The sequence below is a fragment of the Porites lutea genome, chromosome 5, assembly GCF_958299795.1.
Source record: "Porites lutea chromosome 5, jaPorLute2.1, whole genome shotgun sequence".
NCBI lineage: Eukaryota > Metazoa > Cnidaria > Anthozoa > Scleractinia > Poritidae > Porites > Porites lutea.
In genome coordinates, this window is record NC_133205.1 from 10826377 (window position 1) to 10844927 (window position 18551).

Consider the following 18551-nt stretch of genomic DNA (forward strand, 5'->3'; position numbering starts at 1 on the left):
CTTTTTTAGTTAAAATTAGTAATTGGTCCCAATCAGTACTTAACTTTAACTCAGCTTAAGCTGGTCCGTTGTATGTGAGTGATGAACATGGGGTCTTTCTTTACCCCGAATTGCTCTAATGGGTTTAAAAAGGGCCAAAAGTCTGAACGAGGGGTAAGAGTTTTTCATCCTTGATTTGGTTTTCTAGGCTCTGATTTTCCAGCTCTACAGAGTAAAACATACTTAATGATTCCTGGTGAAGTTTTGCGCTTGACCGCTGTTTTAATATCGCGTACTTAAATTTATTTACTCGAGAGGCAAAAGCTGGTATACATATCGGCAAGGCAATGCTAGGTGCAAGTAGGCAACCGCTGCCTAGCAACCCATTCAGAGGTCAGAGATATACAGAGATACATGCTCAACCCATTCGCTCCTGGGAATTTTGCTAAAAATGACGACTTTGAAGCTATTCGAGCTGTTTTCTGGTCACTGCCAGGCTGTAATGATCCACAACTGACCAAAAACGCCTACTATCTTGGCCTTCTGCTGCAGCTGCAAAATATCAGCTTCCAAAATTTCCGAGCACGCGCAGAAAGTAAACTTTCGAGGGCTTTTGGTTTAATCTTGACTTTTTATTATCGCTTTATCTACTCCCCTTTCGCTTTTCTTGTCTCGTTTTTTTTCCCTTTTGCTAAGAAATTACTAGGCTTCATTTGGAGTCATTTCTGTTTTTGGAAAAGCCTTTAGGATCTTAGAATTAGATGGAAGGAAAGCTACAATAGGTGGGTAGTGGTACAATGTTTTCATGATAATTTTGGGGTCAACGTTACATGTTTCTTTGTCTTTTTTCCTGGCCTCCTAGACTGAATTGTGCTCATTCTGGTATAGTTTAAAAGATCTCTTTCCCCTTAAAACTGATGATGTCACAAGCGAGCAGTAAAAGGGACGTGGATTCGCATGAGCGATTACGGGCGGTTTAGAGGCGAACTGAAACCTAGTTAAACTGTGGTCAGCAGCACTTGGCTACTGTGCCAACCTTATTATGGTTTAGAATCCTATAGCCTAACAGGTTGCCCAGGGCCTCTGGACCTGGTTGCAAACATCTTAAGATTACAGGAACTTTTTTCTTCGGAACAATAGGTTACAACACTATATTAGAGCCCCCTTATCGTAAGAGCTTATTATGCAATCGGGCTCTAGGTACTGACCACTGGTTATTCAATCAGTATTTATCTTCGATGCAATTCTTAAGCCTATGGTATTTTTTGTTAAATTGCATATAGGAGCGACTCTGCGACTCTTGTAAGACATGTAGTAAGACTAAAATTGGGATAAACAAATGCTTCACAATTAACGAAAAGTTAGTAACGAAACTGTCAACGACCTACGAAGATTTGATCTATGTACATAGGCTTAGTTAAGTGGACGGTCTAAAGAAGCTAAATACAAATAATAGAACTATCAAGACTTAACTAGGAGATGCAAATGAATGCTAGTTTAAGAGAGATTTCCTCCGGATGAAACAAGTTGCGCATTGAACATAACCTTGAAGTGGCCTCTTACAAACAAAACTATTCCTCAACTAAAAATATTTAGACTGATTCAGTGCGTGCAAGAAAACAAGTTCTCTACATTTAACTTAAAACTCATTTGTTTCCTTGAACGCTTCTTTACAGACTTTTGCACCGGTTATTTATAGACTTTTTAAGTTTTTAATAACATTTTGCATGGTCATGACATTAGCCTGTCCAATATTTCTTGGTATTTCTGGGGGCGCCATTTTGACGGAAATACCTGGTAAGATTTACCTTGATATAGATTACAAGTGATCCTCGTAAATTAGTGATTTTTCACCCAAGACTGTGCCAAACTTTCCAGATTTTGGAAGTCATTAGGTTATCAGGTTATTTGAGCTTGGGAAATTTCGTTTCCTTGAAGAGTTGACCAGGATGACCCGGATCAGTCAGACTCCGGTCGTAAGTCTGTCGGAGTTACGTGATGCGGCTACGATTTAAAATTCAAACCTGTATTAAGTTGACCTTCATTAATAGTCGCCCTCTCTTAAGCAGTCACAATAATTTCCCTTAATTACTGTAAACCTGGCCTATATAAATTGGTGACATATTCCGTGGTCTCAACGAGCTATTTTTTGATTGCCTTCACCTCTATAAAAACGGTCATTTTCGCAAGATGAACCATGCAAGTGCAATAGATTAGATCACTGTGCATGACATTCAGTGGTCTATTAATCCGGGACATTTCTTTTTCCATAAGAAGAGTTAGAAAAACTTTGAGTTTAACTTGTCGTGTAGTAGATATTTCGCTTTGTCAAAGGCCTGTATTAAACAGTCAACTTGTATCAGGTCATTTAAATGTTTTGAGAACATTTAAATAGATATTAACTTTACTAGCCTAATGAATTTCTTCAAGAAGTCAGTAACCCATTCCTATGGCTAAAACTGGTGACTATTACCGACGGAAGTAATTGTTTCCAGTACAGTGGTCCCTGTATGCCTTACTGAAAATGGGCTTTCAGGCTTCTTCTCTCTAGAATTTTGTCATTTTAGGCGTGTCTTTCTAAGAAAGGAGTTCTTTGACAAATCAAACATATAAATAGCCCTTGTTTAACATTTTGGAGTTGTTAGTGGTCTTGTTAATCTGTTGTTATATACTAACGCAGGTACTTTAAAAACTGTTAATGGCTCTTTCTTCAAAATAGCAAGTACGGTAAAAATATAAATACAAATATATAGATATAATATTAAAAAGGTAGTTTTTGAGTGAGCTTTATTTTTAAAAAAAAAAAAGGTTTCACGCAATAAGAATCCATCACCTTTTAAGTAGCATCTACACTAGCAAGGTTCGTTGACAACTCAGCTGTTGGAGTTGTGAGTGCTGTGGTGGTTATAATTAAGGGTGGGGTAGTTATGAGTGTGAGGGATGTAGGGAGTACAATCAGTGTTGTGGTGGTTGTGAGGGCTGTAGGAGTATTAGAAGCAGTAGCATTGAACTTTATTATCGCGTCAAGAATCTCAAGTCTGATAACATATGCGAAGGATGAGCTGGTTGTGAGAGTTGTGCTCTGTTTTACTAATTTCTTTTGAGTTTCTTTGGGGTTATCATCTGTGATTGATGCTAAATTTAGCCATAGTTAGTCAGTAGAGGGGACTGGTTAGGAAAGCCGGCAAACATCAAAGCTGAAAACAACGGTGCATGAGTGTAGGTTATGTTGGAAGCTCCCTGACCTTGCACAACCCTTTGTTTTTTGTTCCCAAATTGTGACTGAATAAATTAATGCAATGTTTCTATTGATCAGTAGGTTCAAAATGATGGGAATGACTATTGAACGCTGTGCATCGTCAGGTCCAAAAAAGCTAACAAAAACATATAACAAAGGGTTTCCCAACCATTCCACTTTAATAAACTATGATTAAGTGGTTCCCGATACCATCAGCCGTAATTTAATAGGATACTATTTACACCAATCTTGCCACGCTCCTATGTTAAGTGATGGAGAAATCTGGCGGCCAACGTGGAATGATACTTTCTGAGACATCGCACTTCCAACAGGAAGACAATACCCTACACACCCAAACTCAAAGCCCCCAGCCTTAATACCCACACTAAAGAAAAACGCTCGACAGAGTCAGGAAACAAAAATTGTGCGAAACAACTTCTGCTCTGGAGCCACAAAAACATATTAACAAGACCAGGGAGCAATAAATTTAGCACAAATTAGACCCTATAACTGAAACACTCGACAGAGTCAGGTAACAAACATTGCCGCGAAACGACTTCTGCTCTGGAACCACAATTCCCAAAACAAATTGTAAACAAGACCAGGGCGTAATAAATTTTATAGAAATTAAACCGCTGGTTCCAATATAGGCTCGAAGAGTCAGGTGACAAAAATTGTCCATAAAACAACTTCTACTCTGGAGCCACAAAACACATAGTAAACAAGACCAAGGCGTGAAAAATTTAGCGACATTAAGCCCCTGCTTCCAATACATTTTCGACGGAGTCAGGTAACAAAAATTGCCGTAAAACAACTTCTGCTCTGGAGCCACAAAACACATAGTAAACAAGACCAGGGCGTGAAAACGTTAGCGAATTTAAGCCCCTGGTTTCAATACGGGCTCGACGGAGTCAGGTAACAAACAATTGGCCGTAAAACATTTTCTGCTGTGAAGCCACAAAACAAATTGTAAACAAGACCAGGGGGTAATAAAAATTTAGCAAAATTAAGCCCCAGGTTATAAACACTCTCGACAGAGTGAGCAGACAAAAAATTGCCATAAAACAACTTCTACTCTGGAGCCACAAAACACATTTATTTGGAACAAAAACCTGTGGGTATTGATAAAACCAACAACGAAAGCATAAGCCAAACAATACCTCATACATTAAAATGCAGCAACTTATAATAACGCGTACCTCAAAAAATTAACCCAACGGGAATAGCAGCATACGTAACGCAAATTCATGCACTGACTCTGCATGAATAAAACTAGGAGGCACGAAGACTAAACAGCGTAGGACAAAATAGGCATATGAAACGAAAAAACTGAAAACCCCGCATGGGGAAATAAGAAACCGGACATACTGCGAGAACTGAACAACAACTGACTGCTGTCCCGCTAGAGCTGATCAATAAGATTCGAGAAAAACCGAAGCCAGCGAATGTACCACTCACGGGATCCATCAGAAGGAAATACTGAAACTAGGGAATTGCAACCTGAAAGATAAAGTAGTACTGTGAGGACAATATAGGAAAAGACGCGGCTGGCGCCGGTCATCCGACAGGGAATTAGACTCCCTGGCTTGTAAGACTGAAATCCCGGGAGTGGTTGCAAAAATAATAACAAGGAAAGCATTGAAAGTAAATACAACCAAAGCAAAGAGTAAACTAAGAAAATATTGCAAGCAAAAGGGAAAAAGTGCTGAAAATACTGACCTTGAAGATATGCAGCTATTTTGAGAAAGGTTGTCAGATGAACTGCACGCGACAACCCCGAAAGGTATTGTGGGTGGTTTTGAGTTCACTGTTTTACAAAGAAATTTGAAAGAATGGCACGAGAGGCCACGGACATATGTCTGTGCGTGCTAAAGGAAAGCAACAAAAGTAGGTTCGACAGCTTCAGTGTCAGGAACAGTGTATTGCACATATCCCATATTACCTTTCGAGATTGTCGCGTGTACATTTTTTCCGACAACCTTTCTCGAAATAGCTGTATGTGACCAAAGCGAATTTCGAACACGTGGAAGCCTAATAAATCTAGGTTGCAAAACGAGATACTTACCGCGAGCATAGCCCAAGAAATTGAGGAAGATGGAAATAAAAACAGGAGGCAGAAAGGAAGCGGCGAACGCCAATGGAGAAACAAGGGGAAAGGCGAAAGGGTGAGGAGGGAATAAGGACTTGAACGAGCACGTTTAATGAGGCCATGATGAGACCTGTGTATCTTGTCTCGAAGATGATAATGAATGCATGGTGCACGTGTCTTATATAGTCGTTTGGGCAAGACCGCTGTAAATAGCATTTCTGCCTGGAGACTTCTAAATCAGTACTCATCCCTACTCACTAGACATTATCTGTGCACGGCATAATTGCAATTGTACACTGCAAAAATGAGCCAAGTCTGGCAAAATTCCCAGTAACCTGGCATTTCACTTAAAACTTTGAAATTCAGTATAAACGAACTGACCACGTACCGAGCTCGAGAAAACAAAGGTGGCTTACCAATTGCATAGAGTTGTCTGAAACTAAGTTTGGATAGAAAAATCTTCACGACCTTTCGGGTCCTCCCGATGGAAATTTTCCTTTAGCATTGGAAGGTTTTTTTATGCTTTCGTGCTCGGGTAGCCTCCGTAACGGTGTTTGCAATGGCTCCCGGACCCGGGGGGTACTCTCTATAATGGCCCATACGGGAACCCAAAAGGGGTCCTTCTTTTAGGCTTAGGTATGTGAAAGAGTAGGGGTAATGCACTTGTTGAAGTATATGAAAGGCCCATAAGGCCTAACAGATGCATTTTATGGCTGTGAAGTCGAGAAAACGTTCTGGTTTTGCGATTTATTCATATTTTGAAGACAGTGTGTTTACATTGTTTCGTCAGCTCGCGTGTAGCCACGAGGATCTTAGCTCCACAGATTCGTCTAATTTTTGCCTTGCAGAGAGTACATTGTGGTTGCCAAACCACAGGGCAGCTTCATTAACAGAACACTTGTCCCGGATTTACAGCTAACGGGGTTATCCGTTGCGATTTAGGCCGAGCTTTGGCGGATCTCAGTGGACAGTAACGTACGCGTTTTGGAATTGGCCGCGCAGCTAACTGCAAGGGTTATTTCTGCAGAGCCATAAACGGTTCCCATTGATTTTTTGAATTCTCATGATAGTTGATGGTGATATCTGCGGGAGGATTTCAAGTTCACGGAATTCAACAGAATCTTCGCAACTTGAACGTTCAACGAACTTAACGGATTCGCGCTGTTTATTATGTCAATTATAGCGCGCGCATATTGATCAGTTTCTTGCGCCGTCTGGAGGTATGATCTTCACCCGGGTGTGCCTGATTTTAGTGTTGTGGTTGGTGGTGCGTAAAAGCGCGCGACACCCTTCAGCATTGTTCTGCATGTACCCTATTTATAAGAAGAGTAAAAACTTCAACTCCACGACATGACAGTCCTTAGAAAAATATTCACAGGTCTTCTCTCTCCCCTGTTACAACAAATGAAATATAGTTTTTCAGTGCACTAGGGAGTGGCAACAGTTTGCTTCCTTGTGTAACATTTTTGCATTGTCTTTTAAGCTGCTGACGTATAACGCTTCGACAAAGATGCGCGAGATCACGCACTTTTCTGGAACACTGTAGAAGCCAAGTATGGTGATCACGTGATAGTGAACAAAACAGAGCGGTTTCTCTGCCCAGAGCCCCTAGACTGGGCGTGGCCTGTGCATCGTACAACAATCGACAGATGTCCCAGCAGTCGTTCTCTGCAGCAGTAATAAGCGGTGTCTTCCTAAATACTGTTTCAATAGCAGGATCAGCATGATAGGACAGAAGCAAACAGACGCACTCTACATCTTTAGCCATGTGCAGGGCTGTGCGTCCATTTCTGTCTTGTAAGTTCACATCAGCGCCCGCACGACACAGTATTTCAGTTGCTGAAACTCGTTCTCGTGTCCTGCGTGCGTATTGAGCATACATAAGTGGCGTGGCGCCCCAGCTGCTTGCTAAATTAATGGGAGCTGTATGACTGCAAAGGGCTTCCAAAACATCGAGGCGGCCATCAAGTGTTGCCATGGAAACAGGTGTCTTTCCCATGCAGTCTTGGGCAGCCATGTCGGCACCATGTTCAAGCAGAATTTCAACACACTCCGGTGATTGTGCGAAATGTAGAGGTGTCATACAGGGTACTTGGCATGAACTGGAAACAAACATACCGGAAGTGATGTCATCAGCCTTGGTACTCCACACGGCCTCTCTGTAATTGACATTGGCTCCTTGGTAACAAAGCCATTTTACTGCGTCTACTTTGTCGTATTCAACAGCTACTCTGAGGGGAGTGACAGCTACGTCATGTAACGCACATTGAAGACTAGCAGAGAGGTTGATATCTATGCCTGCAGTAACACAAAGTCAATGTCATTATTCGTATTTCTACATTATATTCGAACAAAAATAATAATAATAGTAATAATAATAATTACGTTTAATTGATGTCTTTTCTATGGAGTAGCTCTACATTCATCAAGACTAAACTAACTAATAAAATATATTTAGACATGTGCAATATGGATGAAAAAAAGAGAGAGAGACCTACCGCTATCACTCAGCGCTGACTAAAGGAGAGCAGACTCTCTCGGTAACAAAGTTCTCGAAAGGTACTTTCCGACCTTAAAATTCATGCGCACAAATGTTTGAATTGCAGGGTATTTTTTGGAGTTGGAAGCTTAGCATAATGAATATATTTTTGAGATTTTGGAGATGAACTAGACAGGGTTAACCTCTTAATCTCCTTTTCCTTTGTGAATAATCGGTTATTATTATATTTATTAATCTATTAAAATTGACAATACAGGCCAAAGGCTTATTTTACGGCTTTAATTAATCATGCAGCAATTTTGAAATAAGTTAAGGTTAGGCTTACACTAGACATTTTTTCCAGACATAAATATTTCCGGATTCATGCATCTAGGGCATCCTAATTTGCAGGAGTTGACATATCATTTGATTCGGATACAAAAACTTCGTTTGAGATTCCGGGTTCAATTCTTCGGACATTCAACCAAACCGGGACGTTTTCGGATTCAACCCGCATATTCGTGTTCGTCAGTGAAATGAATCTGGGACCAAAATGAAAATTCCCGACTCTAGTGTAAAGATGGCCTAAATGAGTATTTTCTACACCATTCCCTTTGTTTGGAGGGACTGATTCTCTTGCGCGCTCCCTTCGTGCTTCCTAAAATAGTTTACTCGCCGTCGCGTCGTCGGAGTTATCCGTGATCTTTTGCACAAAAGAACTTCCGATCCGGAACTAATGTTATATTCTCTCACGTCAATAAAAGAGAATTTGTCAGAAACAACTCAGCTTAGATGGTCCAAAGTGGTACTGATATGCAAGATAACTGAAAATAGATAAGACATAAAAACTTAAGTATCGTGGTAACATTTTGTTTTAATTTGGAAAACCTGTTGCCAAAAAGAATACATCCTCTTCAACTATCAAAGAGATTCCAATACAGTTTTAGAAGGAATAAAATAAAACAAAATAAAACAAACCTGAGCGAATAATAAAATGTATCGGAGTAATATAACAAAACAGTTCAGGTATAACTCTTATACCTGAGTCTGAATTGACTTAAAACTGCCGAATAGCATAAAGCTTATTAAATTTAAAATTTATAATTTTCTTGCTTTTACTCACCGAACTTTGACAAGACTAGCAAGCAATTTAGTGCCCCTGAAAAGGACGCAAACACATACAACTTTTCATAATCTTTTGTCGTCAAATCCAAATGACTCGTGTTCTTTGATTTAACCGCATACAACATTTTCTCAAGTTGTGCTCCATCATCTCTTGATATTACATCTAAAATTTCGTCCATTATCAGTTGAGCGGAAATGCTCGGAACACTACCTACAAGACTCGTTCGCTTATTATGAGACAAAGGAGTCTTTTCACTCAAAACGTGTGGGAAAACGTATCAGACGCTTTTAAGGTTTTATGACAGAAATGAATAATTTACAAGTGAATCGCGTATGGATACTATTGAATATCCTCTTTGTCTCATTATTATTTTTTTTAAACCCTTATTGTTTCACCACCTGTTTAGCGCTATAATAGCCTCTACCATGGTCATAAAACGTGTTTGAAACTTTCCAGTGAGCTACGGGACCTTGCGGCAGTTGTTTGCATTCCGGCTAATATTTAAACAAATAGAAACACCGCGGCCATGAGGATTAGATTTGGCTAAGTTTGAGTATTTTGCCTGACGTTCTTTAGTTTACGGAAGCGACCAGCCGAGCAAAACTGCTACACGTCCTGTACTGAATTAAAGCCATTCAAAATTTGGCGAAGACTCTAACTTGCATTTAAAGGTTATCTCTTCGCTCTAGGCTATGGAGGCCAAGTTCCCGCAAAGCAGAAATCCTCTCGAATGGGATACCCTTGCCTGATTAGTCAATGCTAAGACTGTCCCCAGCCCCTCCTCCCCCCCCCCCCCCCCACATACCCCCCCAACCCCAAGCGGTTTTGTCTCAATTTTCTTTTCAATATCTTGGAACCTAGCCTGGAACAGGGCAATGTCTGACTGAACCTCTTCAGTTAAATTCTGATGGTGTAAAGCCTCGTTCTTTAGTCAAATGTATTTCAAAGCCACTTTGCCCCCCTTGTTTCATGTTTCATAGTCGATTGCAATATGACTGAAACAAGAAGCGAACTAGCAAAGTACTTTAGGCTAAGTTCACACCACGAAAAGCTGTTCAGTAGAGTGTGAACACCTATCCGATAATGTGACCCTACACTTACAATAAGAGATCGGCGCGGCGCACTTTTGCTTGGTTACAGAAATCGCCCTGAAATCACCGTTGCAAGCTATGCGGTATAGCCGTGTGAACTTAGCCATTAGTCTCAGTCGGTAATTTGCTCTTCTGAAACTTTCCCTTACTAAAAAAAAATACAAACAGCCAGTCAAAGACAATGTTTTTCACATAGCTAAAACCTTTATCAAAAGTATTCAACTCTTTACCAAAGTTAAAGGTAACAATAAGCAGCTATCATATATAGCCATCTCTAATAAATTGTTGGTCCATAAGACAAGAAACCGTTTCTTTTATAAACAGGAGTGATGCACTGAACGTATTACGTATAAATAAAAAATGCTACACTTTATCGTTTGAAATACTGAGTTATTTTACAAATTAGTTTGCTTTGCAAACACACGGATACTCTTTGAGTAAAACCTCTCGTATATTTTACTTTTAAATTGGTTACGAGCAAATTCTGGAAGCGTAAATGTTCACGCGAATAGGCCAACCATCTCCAATTAATCTGCTTATTATGTTTTTAAAAAGTGACAGAACATTGAATTAAAAGCTCCAGAAATAAGTTCTGAATATTTCTGGAGTTGACTGAATCTTTTTCAGCGTATGACTCGGAAGGTTAGCCCTTCAGGCAGAGAAAAAATGCGATGAAAGAAAAACCGAACGTTGTTTCAGCGAGTCTAGCACAAAAAATGGTAAAAATTATACCTTCAAATTATTTCAACGTACTAAACGAAACCCTTTACAGTCATCTGCCTGTGTAAGATGAAGAAGACATTACATTACGTATATTTTTATATAAACGTTTAACGTTTGAATTTTTTTCTAACGGCTGTTGCCAAGCAACTTTAACCTGGTGACAATATATATACAAATGGTTCTTAAGTCAAGGTTAACTCAACTAATAATACCGCATAGACGATTACATTGTGAGGAAACAGGCATTACAATTTTTCTCATACATCCACTTATAACTGCATGCAAGCCACAGAGTATGCAAGAATAAAGGAAGTCACATCCGACCGAAATGGGATCACCGATGTACACCTTACAACGGCTCTTACATGAACTTCCATTACGGGGCTTGAGGTTCAAGTGTCTGGCCACCGTACCATTAATTGTAGTGCATTCAAAACTATTGTAAGTGGACAGGTAGAAACGAAAGGGCGGAGAAACCTTGTCGGCAAAGCAAAATACTGTAAGGTATTGTACTGTTTGCAAGGTACTCGCCGTATAGACAAACGTTATCCAATTGTGGTGCCTCGTTAGAGGTGAACAAACCACTGGCAATCTTCCCATGGACTGAAAAAATGGAATACCCATATGGACTGCCTTTTGAATAGACTATGATGGTAAGTACATGAAGTAACTAACAATAAAATTATTCAAAGGTAGTCCGTATGGGTAGTCCATCAGGTTAGTCCACGAACTGGGGGGCAGTGCTTTGTTTAGCACAGCTTAGTTGTGTCTGGGAACTGTATCTAGAAAAGATACTTTGTAAGCACACTGCAACATGTTATGTAATCTGCACTGCAGGCCTCATTGACTAGCAGTAGGGCTGATTGTATACTCTAAAGAATTCTACAGAAGAGAGCTGTTTGTCTGAAAACAGTTACTGCTACTGGGTGCTTATTCAACTACATACAGGATAGCCTGGTTCCCCGTCCCAAGTCCACCAATCTGCTCCTGAAATGGCCTTTTTCTCCCATTATGGGGCCTGGTTCCAGGCTACTTGAAGGGGTTCAAAACACAAACATGTGAGTAGAGCACTATATCAAATCCAGTGACATCCTGAATCAACATGCCATACTGTGATGAGACAAGACATTACATGGGGTTTCAAGATGCAACTCTTGAAGCTTGCGACATGAAGACTCTGCCCTTACGTCACTTCCTCGCAGAGAATTCATCTCTTGTTTAGTTCTCTCAATATCTTCTTTGGAAGCAATAACACGACACTGGATCTCTAGGGCTTTCTTAAAATTCTCCAATGCTTCTGGTGTGGATCCTAACCCCTTGAGAGCACAGCCCAAACCATAATACGCTCTGGCTGTGTCAAGATTATCATCACCTGAAAAATTCAAAAAATTGATAGCAGGATTGGGTTAGGGAGTTGTAAGGTCTGTAATGAATTAACATTATGCAAAACATGTTTTATGTGTATAAGATAATCCAAGAAAGTCTTAGATTCTGGATTCCATGCTGTGGATTCCAGTTGAAGGACTCTGGATTCCTTGTCAGTGTAACTTGGATTCTGGATTCCGTAAGCTCAATTCCAGATTCCAAAGACCACGATTTCCGACTCCACAAGAAAAAAATCCCCAGATTCTGGATTCCATGGGCAAAAATTTCCTGGATTCTGAAATTTGGATAACATTTCACAGGGCAAATGATACTAGAGACCCATGAGATTTAATACAAACAAGATAAATCATTAACTAAGAAAATCAAGCAGTGGTCATGGACAAGCAAGATGCAAGAGCTGCTTGCCCAAAGGAAAAGTCTGAAATCAGGTTTTCTTTTAATCCCTGATGTTTAATAATTTACCTTAAAGTTATAACATATTAATTATATGTTATGAGCAGGTTATTAGAAAAAATTAAGGTGTTTATATAATGCTTCCATTTCAAAACTATGAACCTTGCATACCTAACAATAAGTGTCTCATTCTAAGAGACTCTTTCTTAAAAGCAACAGCTCGCCGAGGTTTACCAAGGGCCTGATAAATTTTACCAATGTGGTCCAACAGTGAGGCAGTGAAGGGGTGCGTACCCAACAGTTCACGGTACTTGACCAAACATATATTCTCCCAAATATTGAGAGCTGCCTTGTGCTGACCGCTTGTAAACAAGGCCACTGAAAAATAGAAAAACCCATAGTAAGAATATATTGTGGCATTTATAAGAGGGACACACTATAAAAAACAAGGAGAATCATGTGAACAACGACATCGTGACGACCGCTGAAAAATGGTTCTTCTCGTTAGTTTTTACTTGATACAGTCAAGGCAGGTCAAGCATACCCTCCAAGACTCTGTTAATGAATTGATTATTTGAAAAATGAATCCACAAGTCATTCCCATAACTAGAGTCAAATTCAAATTGGCATTCCTGCATGTATAAAGAGCAGTGGATATTTTAAGAGAACTTCTCTTTATTTGGTCAGATTGAAAATCTTTGAATGGATAAAATTGCTTCAAAGACATATTTATCAGTACAGAGAAACTGAGCTGGTAGAAATTTCACAACTGCCTTATGTTTTTCACAATTCATTACACATGCAAGAATGCAGAAATGAATCTGAAATCTACAATACAACTACAAATTAATTCAACTTTTGAATCATAATAAATTGATTAATGGCATCTTGGAGGTATGCTTGCCCAGGCTTGACTGTAATGTAGAACTAAACCTTTTCTAGTTAGGGTACTGATGAGTTCATAGAGCAAAGCCTTATGAAACCCTTGATGTTGTGTATAATACTTTGTCCAGTAATTTGTTGTGCAACAAAAAAAAAGGCCAAGTTGAAGAAAAACCTTGCAGTTTATCAAAAGTCACCGGATCCAGGGTGCAAAGAAAGTCAGATTTACAACTTGCCATCCAGGCAAGCTGTAGCTAACATGAACTAGCCAAAAAATAATTTCAAATAGCTCACAAAACATTTTTGGATGCACACTGATTACGGTTGTTCTCTGATATTTGAACTCCCCCAAAAAACTTCACTTGCTCATTGCGGCAAGTTAACAAAGAACAGAATTCACCAGCTCAATAGCAAAATCTACTAGCCCCAGGGTATCGGAGACTACTTTCTTTGCAGGCTGGTCACTGATGGCCTTTATACACAAAAATCTGTACCCTTTGAGTTTCACCTAGGAAAAATTCAGCTAAAGCCATTGATATGGGGACAACATGTTGCAAGTCCCCATTTAAGTCCTACTAGCTGCGGATTAGTTTCTCATTTGACCCAAGTTTAACTTCTTGATCATGGCGCATGAAAATAGCCAACTGCGTTGTCTCTGACCCATTGGGATTTTAAATCATGTTTATTGGATCACAAGTCTTTTGTCTAAATATGATTATCTGAGTGGAGTGCTCGTAAACTACATATAACTTCAGTAGCACTTTTACTATAAACCATATACTTAATTTTTGTAAAAATCATTTACTTCTGTAAAAATAAGTACTTACTTCCCAGGTCACAGAATCCACCAGCTAAAAGCATCCGTTCCATTTTTCCTGAGTGATTAGAGCGCACCAACTTGCGACGCACACCAATACCTTGTGCAATGAGGGAGATGCCCTTCTTTCTGTCTCCAGCAAGAAAAGTGCAAAGCCCTAGCTTACACTTGCAGTGACCTTGACATTCTGTGTCATAAATTCCAAGATCAATTTGCAGATCATGTGCCTTTTGAAGGTTCATTTTGGCTGTTGTGCGATGGGCATCTTTGTAGCTATAGTAACAAAGCTGTTTGAATCCAATGGACACAAGGCACTCACTGTAAAGAGTTTTGTCAGGCAACTTTTCTGCAACCACCAGAAACTTGTCATATGTTGATATAAATTCATCCTGGTTCATGACTTTTGCCAGGAAATTCACAGTCTCTGTTGACACGTTAATTCCATAACATTTTAAAACTTCATCCTCTGTTGATGCTGAAAGGGCATGAGCAATGTTTGCTTTGTTCATCTGATACTTGTCTATCGCAACCTTGCAGTTAGTGGTAATGAAATCATCATTCAGTTGTTGTAGAAGAGCGAGATAATGATACGAGAAAAGCCTGATTGCCATATTGTACCCTTTACACTCATCCTCTCTGCATGCAATGCAAAATGCTTGCACCAATGGATGCAAACTGTACTGCTGATGATTGTCAACTTCTTCTTCCTGAACCACTGAGTGAGACACTAAACTGTTCAGTAAGATTTGAAAATCAAAGTAATCATCTTTGCAAAACAAAACATTCTTTGCATCCATTTTGGTGAAAACAGATGGAAATGCAGCTAGCCAAGAAAGACCCTTTTTGACTTCAGGTCGTAAATGGTTGTAGAAAACCTTAAGAAGGGAGAAAAATTCTTGAATGTTAGGATCCTTTACTTTCAGAAAACCATGTGGACAGTTTTTAAGCTTTCTGTGAAGATCTATGGGATCGATTGTCTTGCTTTCCAAGAATGATGCTGTCAATTTCAAAAACAAAGGAACACCACCACACACCTTTTGGTTTGCAAAATGTCTTGCAAGCTGGTCTGAAATGTTAGGAGCATAATGTTTCAGAAAGAAAAATGATGCTTCATCATCTAAAGGCTTCAGAGGAATGCGATGCTTTTTGAAAGGAAAATCAAACACTGACAATGGATTCCTGCTTGTTATTAAAATAACAAGATTTTTTCCATGTTCACCAACTACCTCCAAAAACTGATTACAGGCAGGCTTGTCTGCATTTTGCAAGTCCTCAGCATTGTCCAGGACTAGTATGGTTTCTTTTTTAAGGGATGAGACGAAACTTTTTACTTGCGCAACAGGATCCTTGTCAACTGGGATGCCTATCACCTCGAGCAACCTCTTTGCCGCACCTTCAACAGAGTCCACTGTTCTTAAGGAAACATACAAAACATCTTTTCCCTTTTCTAGAATCTCATGGCCTACAGTAATCGCAACAGCTGTCTTTCCAAATCCAGGTGGAGCAATCAGAGATACAAGGGTTGTTTCTAGAGAAGTCAGCAGCCCTGAGATTTCCTCACAAACATCTGACCTGCCAACAAATTTAGGAACCTTGTTTGGGAGACCAAATGACCTTGATTGGCTTAAATTTGCTCCTGCGCTGGATTCTCCTATAAAATAATACCAAGGGATGCATATAATATTTGCATGGTAATGTTATATTATAGTTCATTCAAATGCAATTCAACTTGTAGATACCCTGGAACCCTAGGTTACATCCCTGTTCTCAATATTACTGATGAAATCAAATGATGAATTAACCAACCCTGGTATATAGTGGTAAGGAATATCCCTCACAAGCAAAATGAGACAGGTTTGAATTTTTTTTTTTGTTTTTTGTTGCTGCTGTTGTTTTTTTCTTACTTTTTATCTTTCTTGGCTTCTTTCCCTTTAATCCTACTGTTCACCATTAACCTGAACCTACTACAGTACTGTAAGTTCTGCCCATACATGTACTGTATTTTTTTATAGTAAATCATATTCTAATATTCTTTATTGTCCATACATTTAATTTGCCACTCTCCACCTTGTTGTTCAATAATCAAGATAAAAAACCATCTATCTGAACTGTCTGTCCAAACCATCTACAATAGCCTCCCGCTAGCCTCCAAAGTAGGCAAGCTACAATCCCGGACAAAACTACTTGAGAAAGTTTTCCCCATCGTGTCCACTTTCCTACGCAACAAAACTCTTTCCAAAACGACGCCTTTGCGGAAAAAAAAAAACCTCCACAAATTCAATGTTGCTTCCCACAAACACCCAGGGATTAGGCTTTCTTTTGAATACACAACAACATTGCTTTCAGGGGAAGGGAGAGAGGGAAGAACCAGTACAGCTTCGATGTTTAGAAAAATGCTGTCCAAGTATACAATTTTCTCAACAGTTTTGTCCAAGATTGTACCTTCCCATGCAGCCAAGCTACAATCTCAGACAAAAGTAGTTGGGAAGGTTGTACAACTTAACAGTAGTTCATTTCAATGTTCAAAAAGATTGTTTTCCCTTTTACTATTACCCCCCATCCACCCACATTCAATGTTGGGACCACAACGGAGCACAAACATCAGAGTTTTGTTCAACATTGGGCTGGGAGTGGGGGGAGAAAGAAAAACAAAAGGGGGTCAAAAGTAGCTGCCTTCCCAACACTTTTGATGTTATGTTTGTTGTTCAATGGTCTGGAACTTGCTCTCCCTGTTCCACTTTGCTACAGACCTTGTCACGGTTTTCGACGCCATCTGGACGAGTAGGCAAACGCGTGAGAAATTACAGTGATTGTATGAGAATCTAACGTCGAATAATTTCCGTAGAACGGCTGTTCTGAAAAAAATATGATTTGTAAACTAAAGCTTCACTCCCAACGATTCTCCTGAAAAAAATTTGAGGGCGTTACATGCACTAGAAGACCTAGAACCACTTTTTAAAATTTTCTATACATTTGTCTGTAAGAAAGTCCCAGGAAAATTACGGACAAATATATGGGAAATCTAAAGCAAGCCTCTGGAGAAATTTAAGCACAGGTAAAGAATTTTTGTAGGACAATCCCTTGCTTTGTAGCTTTAGTTTACAATTGATTTTTTTTTTCAGAACAGCCGTTTTACGGAAATTATTCGGTATTAGATTCCTATACAAACACTGTAATTTCTCACACGTTTGCCTACTCCTCAAGCTGGCGTCGAAAACCGTGACAAGGTCTATTTTTTTTATTTTACGCACATCATTCATGCACCCACACGAACCACGTCAATCAGAAAATACAACGATTTGAACGTTTACGACGATGTATTTTTGCTCCCACGCTCAGTCTTAGGCGTGGAGGTTTTTCCGTAGAAGCTACTGCTGCTTTCCAAAAATCAAAATGACCGGGCCGGAATCAGTCGGCGCGGTTTGTTTCCATGCTGTTTTGTGGGCTGGTCCCTCATACACTACATTAATGGCACCCACGATTCTCGAACTAATATAACTTACAAAATTTTATTCAAACCGAGATTAGTCGAGATATTAGCCTCACATAATATTTATCTTTTCCGTTAAAACAATCAAACGCTAAGGGAATATTTAAGCGACAACGCTCATTCATACATTGTAGCGCCCTCTGCGGTTATTTTGATTTGATCAATGAACGTGATCGTTAACCGTAAGCTTATGATTAATTTACCTGTCAACGTATCCGCCAAAAACCCCTGGCCAGAAAGTCTGAGAGCTTGCAAGAACCTTTCAAACGCATTAGGGCCTTTCCGAGGAAGCTTATCCAACAGCAAACAGCATTTACTGAATCTTGACGTTTCTGCGTGTATTTCCTCTTTATCAATTTGGTCCAAAACACCTTCGGCAAAGAGATGTTCGACTACTCTTCTTTCTTGCAGGTTGTCCGCGATTACAACCCGATGAGCCCTCAATACATCTCTTATAGACTGTTCCATCTCTTTTTCGCGAGAGAACAAGTTTTAGCAAAAAAAACTTCTGAACAAAGCTATTTATTACTACGCCTCATCGAAGCCAAGATTAGGCATCCATTGCAATTCTAGGAAATGGATCGGAAGTTGATCTAATCGCGCGTGCGTATTGGGGGCTAAAGACGGAAAGGTGGCCGCATAGCAGGGGGAAGTCCCTTGTAAATTTTGCGGTAAACATGTTCACATGGGAAAGATTCAAGAGCAACGTTAGGAATTACAGTAGAAATTTTGAAGTCATGTCCAATCACAGGTCCGTTTTTATTCCAAGTTTACTTAAACTGCGCTGTCTTATTTTGATGAGCTGGTTTCGTGCGTTCGTGTTAATAAATGTTTGCTTTTTTTTTTTCAGATCGATTT

The 18551-nt window shown here is 39.6% G+C and overlaps 2 protein-coding genes across 2 annotated transcripts; both read right to left on the minus strand.

Annotated features, from left to right (window-relative positions):
- Positions 1-6433: 6433 nt before the first annotated feature.
- On the minus strand, positions 6434-9089 carry LOC140937898 (ankyrin repeat and SOCS box protein 16-like). The gene is made up of 2 exons (XM_073387467.1): positions 8909-9089; positions 6434-7604 (listed from the first exon to the last, which is right to left on the minus strand). The coding sequence occupies exons 1-2, from the start codon at positions 9087-9089 to the stop codon at positions 6679-6681; spliced, it is 1107 nt and encodes a 368-aa protein (XP_073243568.1). The 3' UTR covers positions 6434-6678.
- A 1113-nt stretch (positions 9090-10202) lies between these two features.
- On the minus strand, positions 10203-18181 carry LOC140937729 (uncharacterized). Its single transcript, XM_073387295.1, has 4 exons — positions 17897-18181; positions 14214-15854; positions 12676-12882; positions 10203-12097 (listed from the first exon to the last, which is right to left on the minus strand). The coding sequence occupies exons 1-4, from the start codon at positions 18159-18161 to the stop codon at positions 11823-11825; spliced, it is 2388 nt and encodes a 795-aa protein (XP_073243396.1). The 5' UTR covers positions 18162-18181; the 3' UTR covers positions 10203-11822.
- Between the last annotated feature and the right edge of the window lie 370 nt (positions 18182-18551).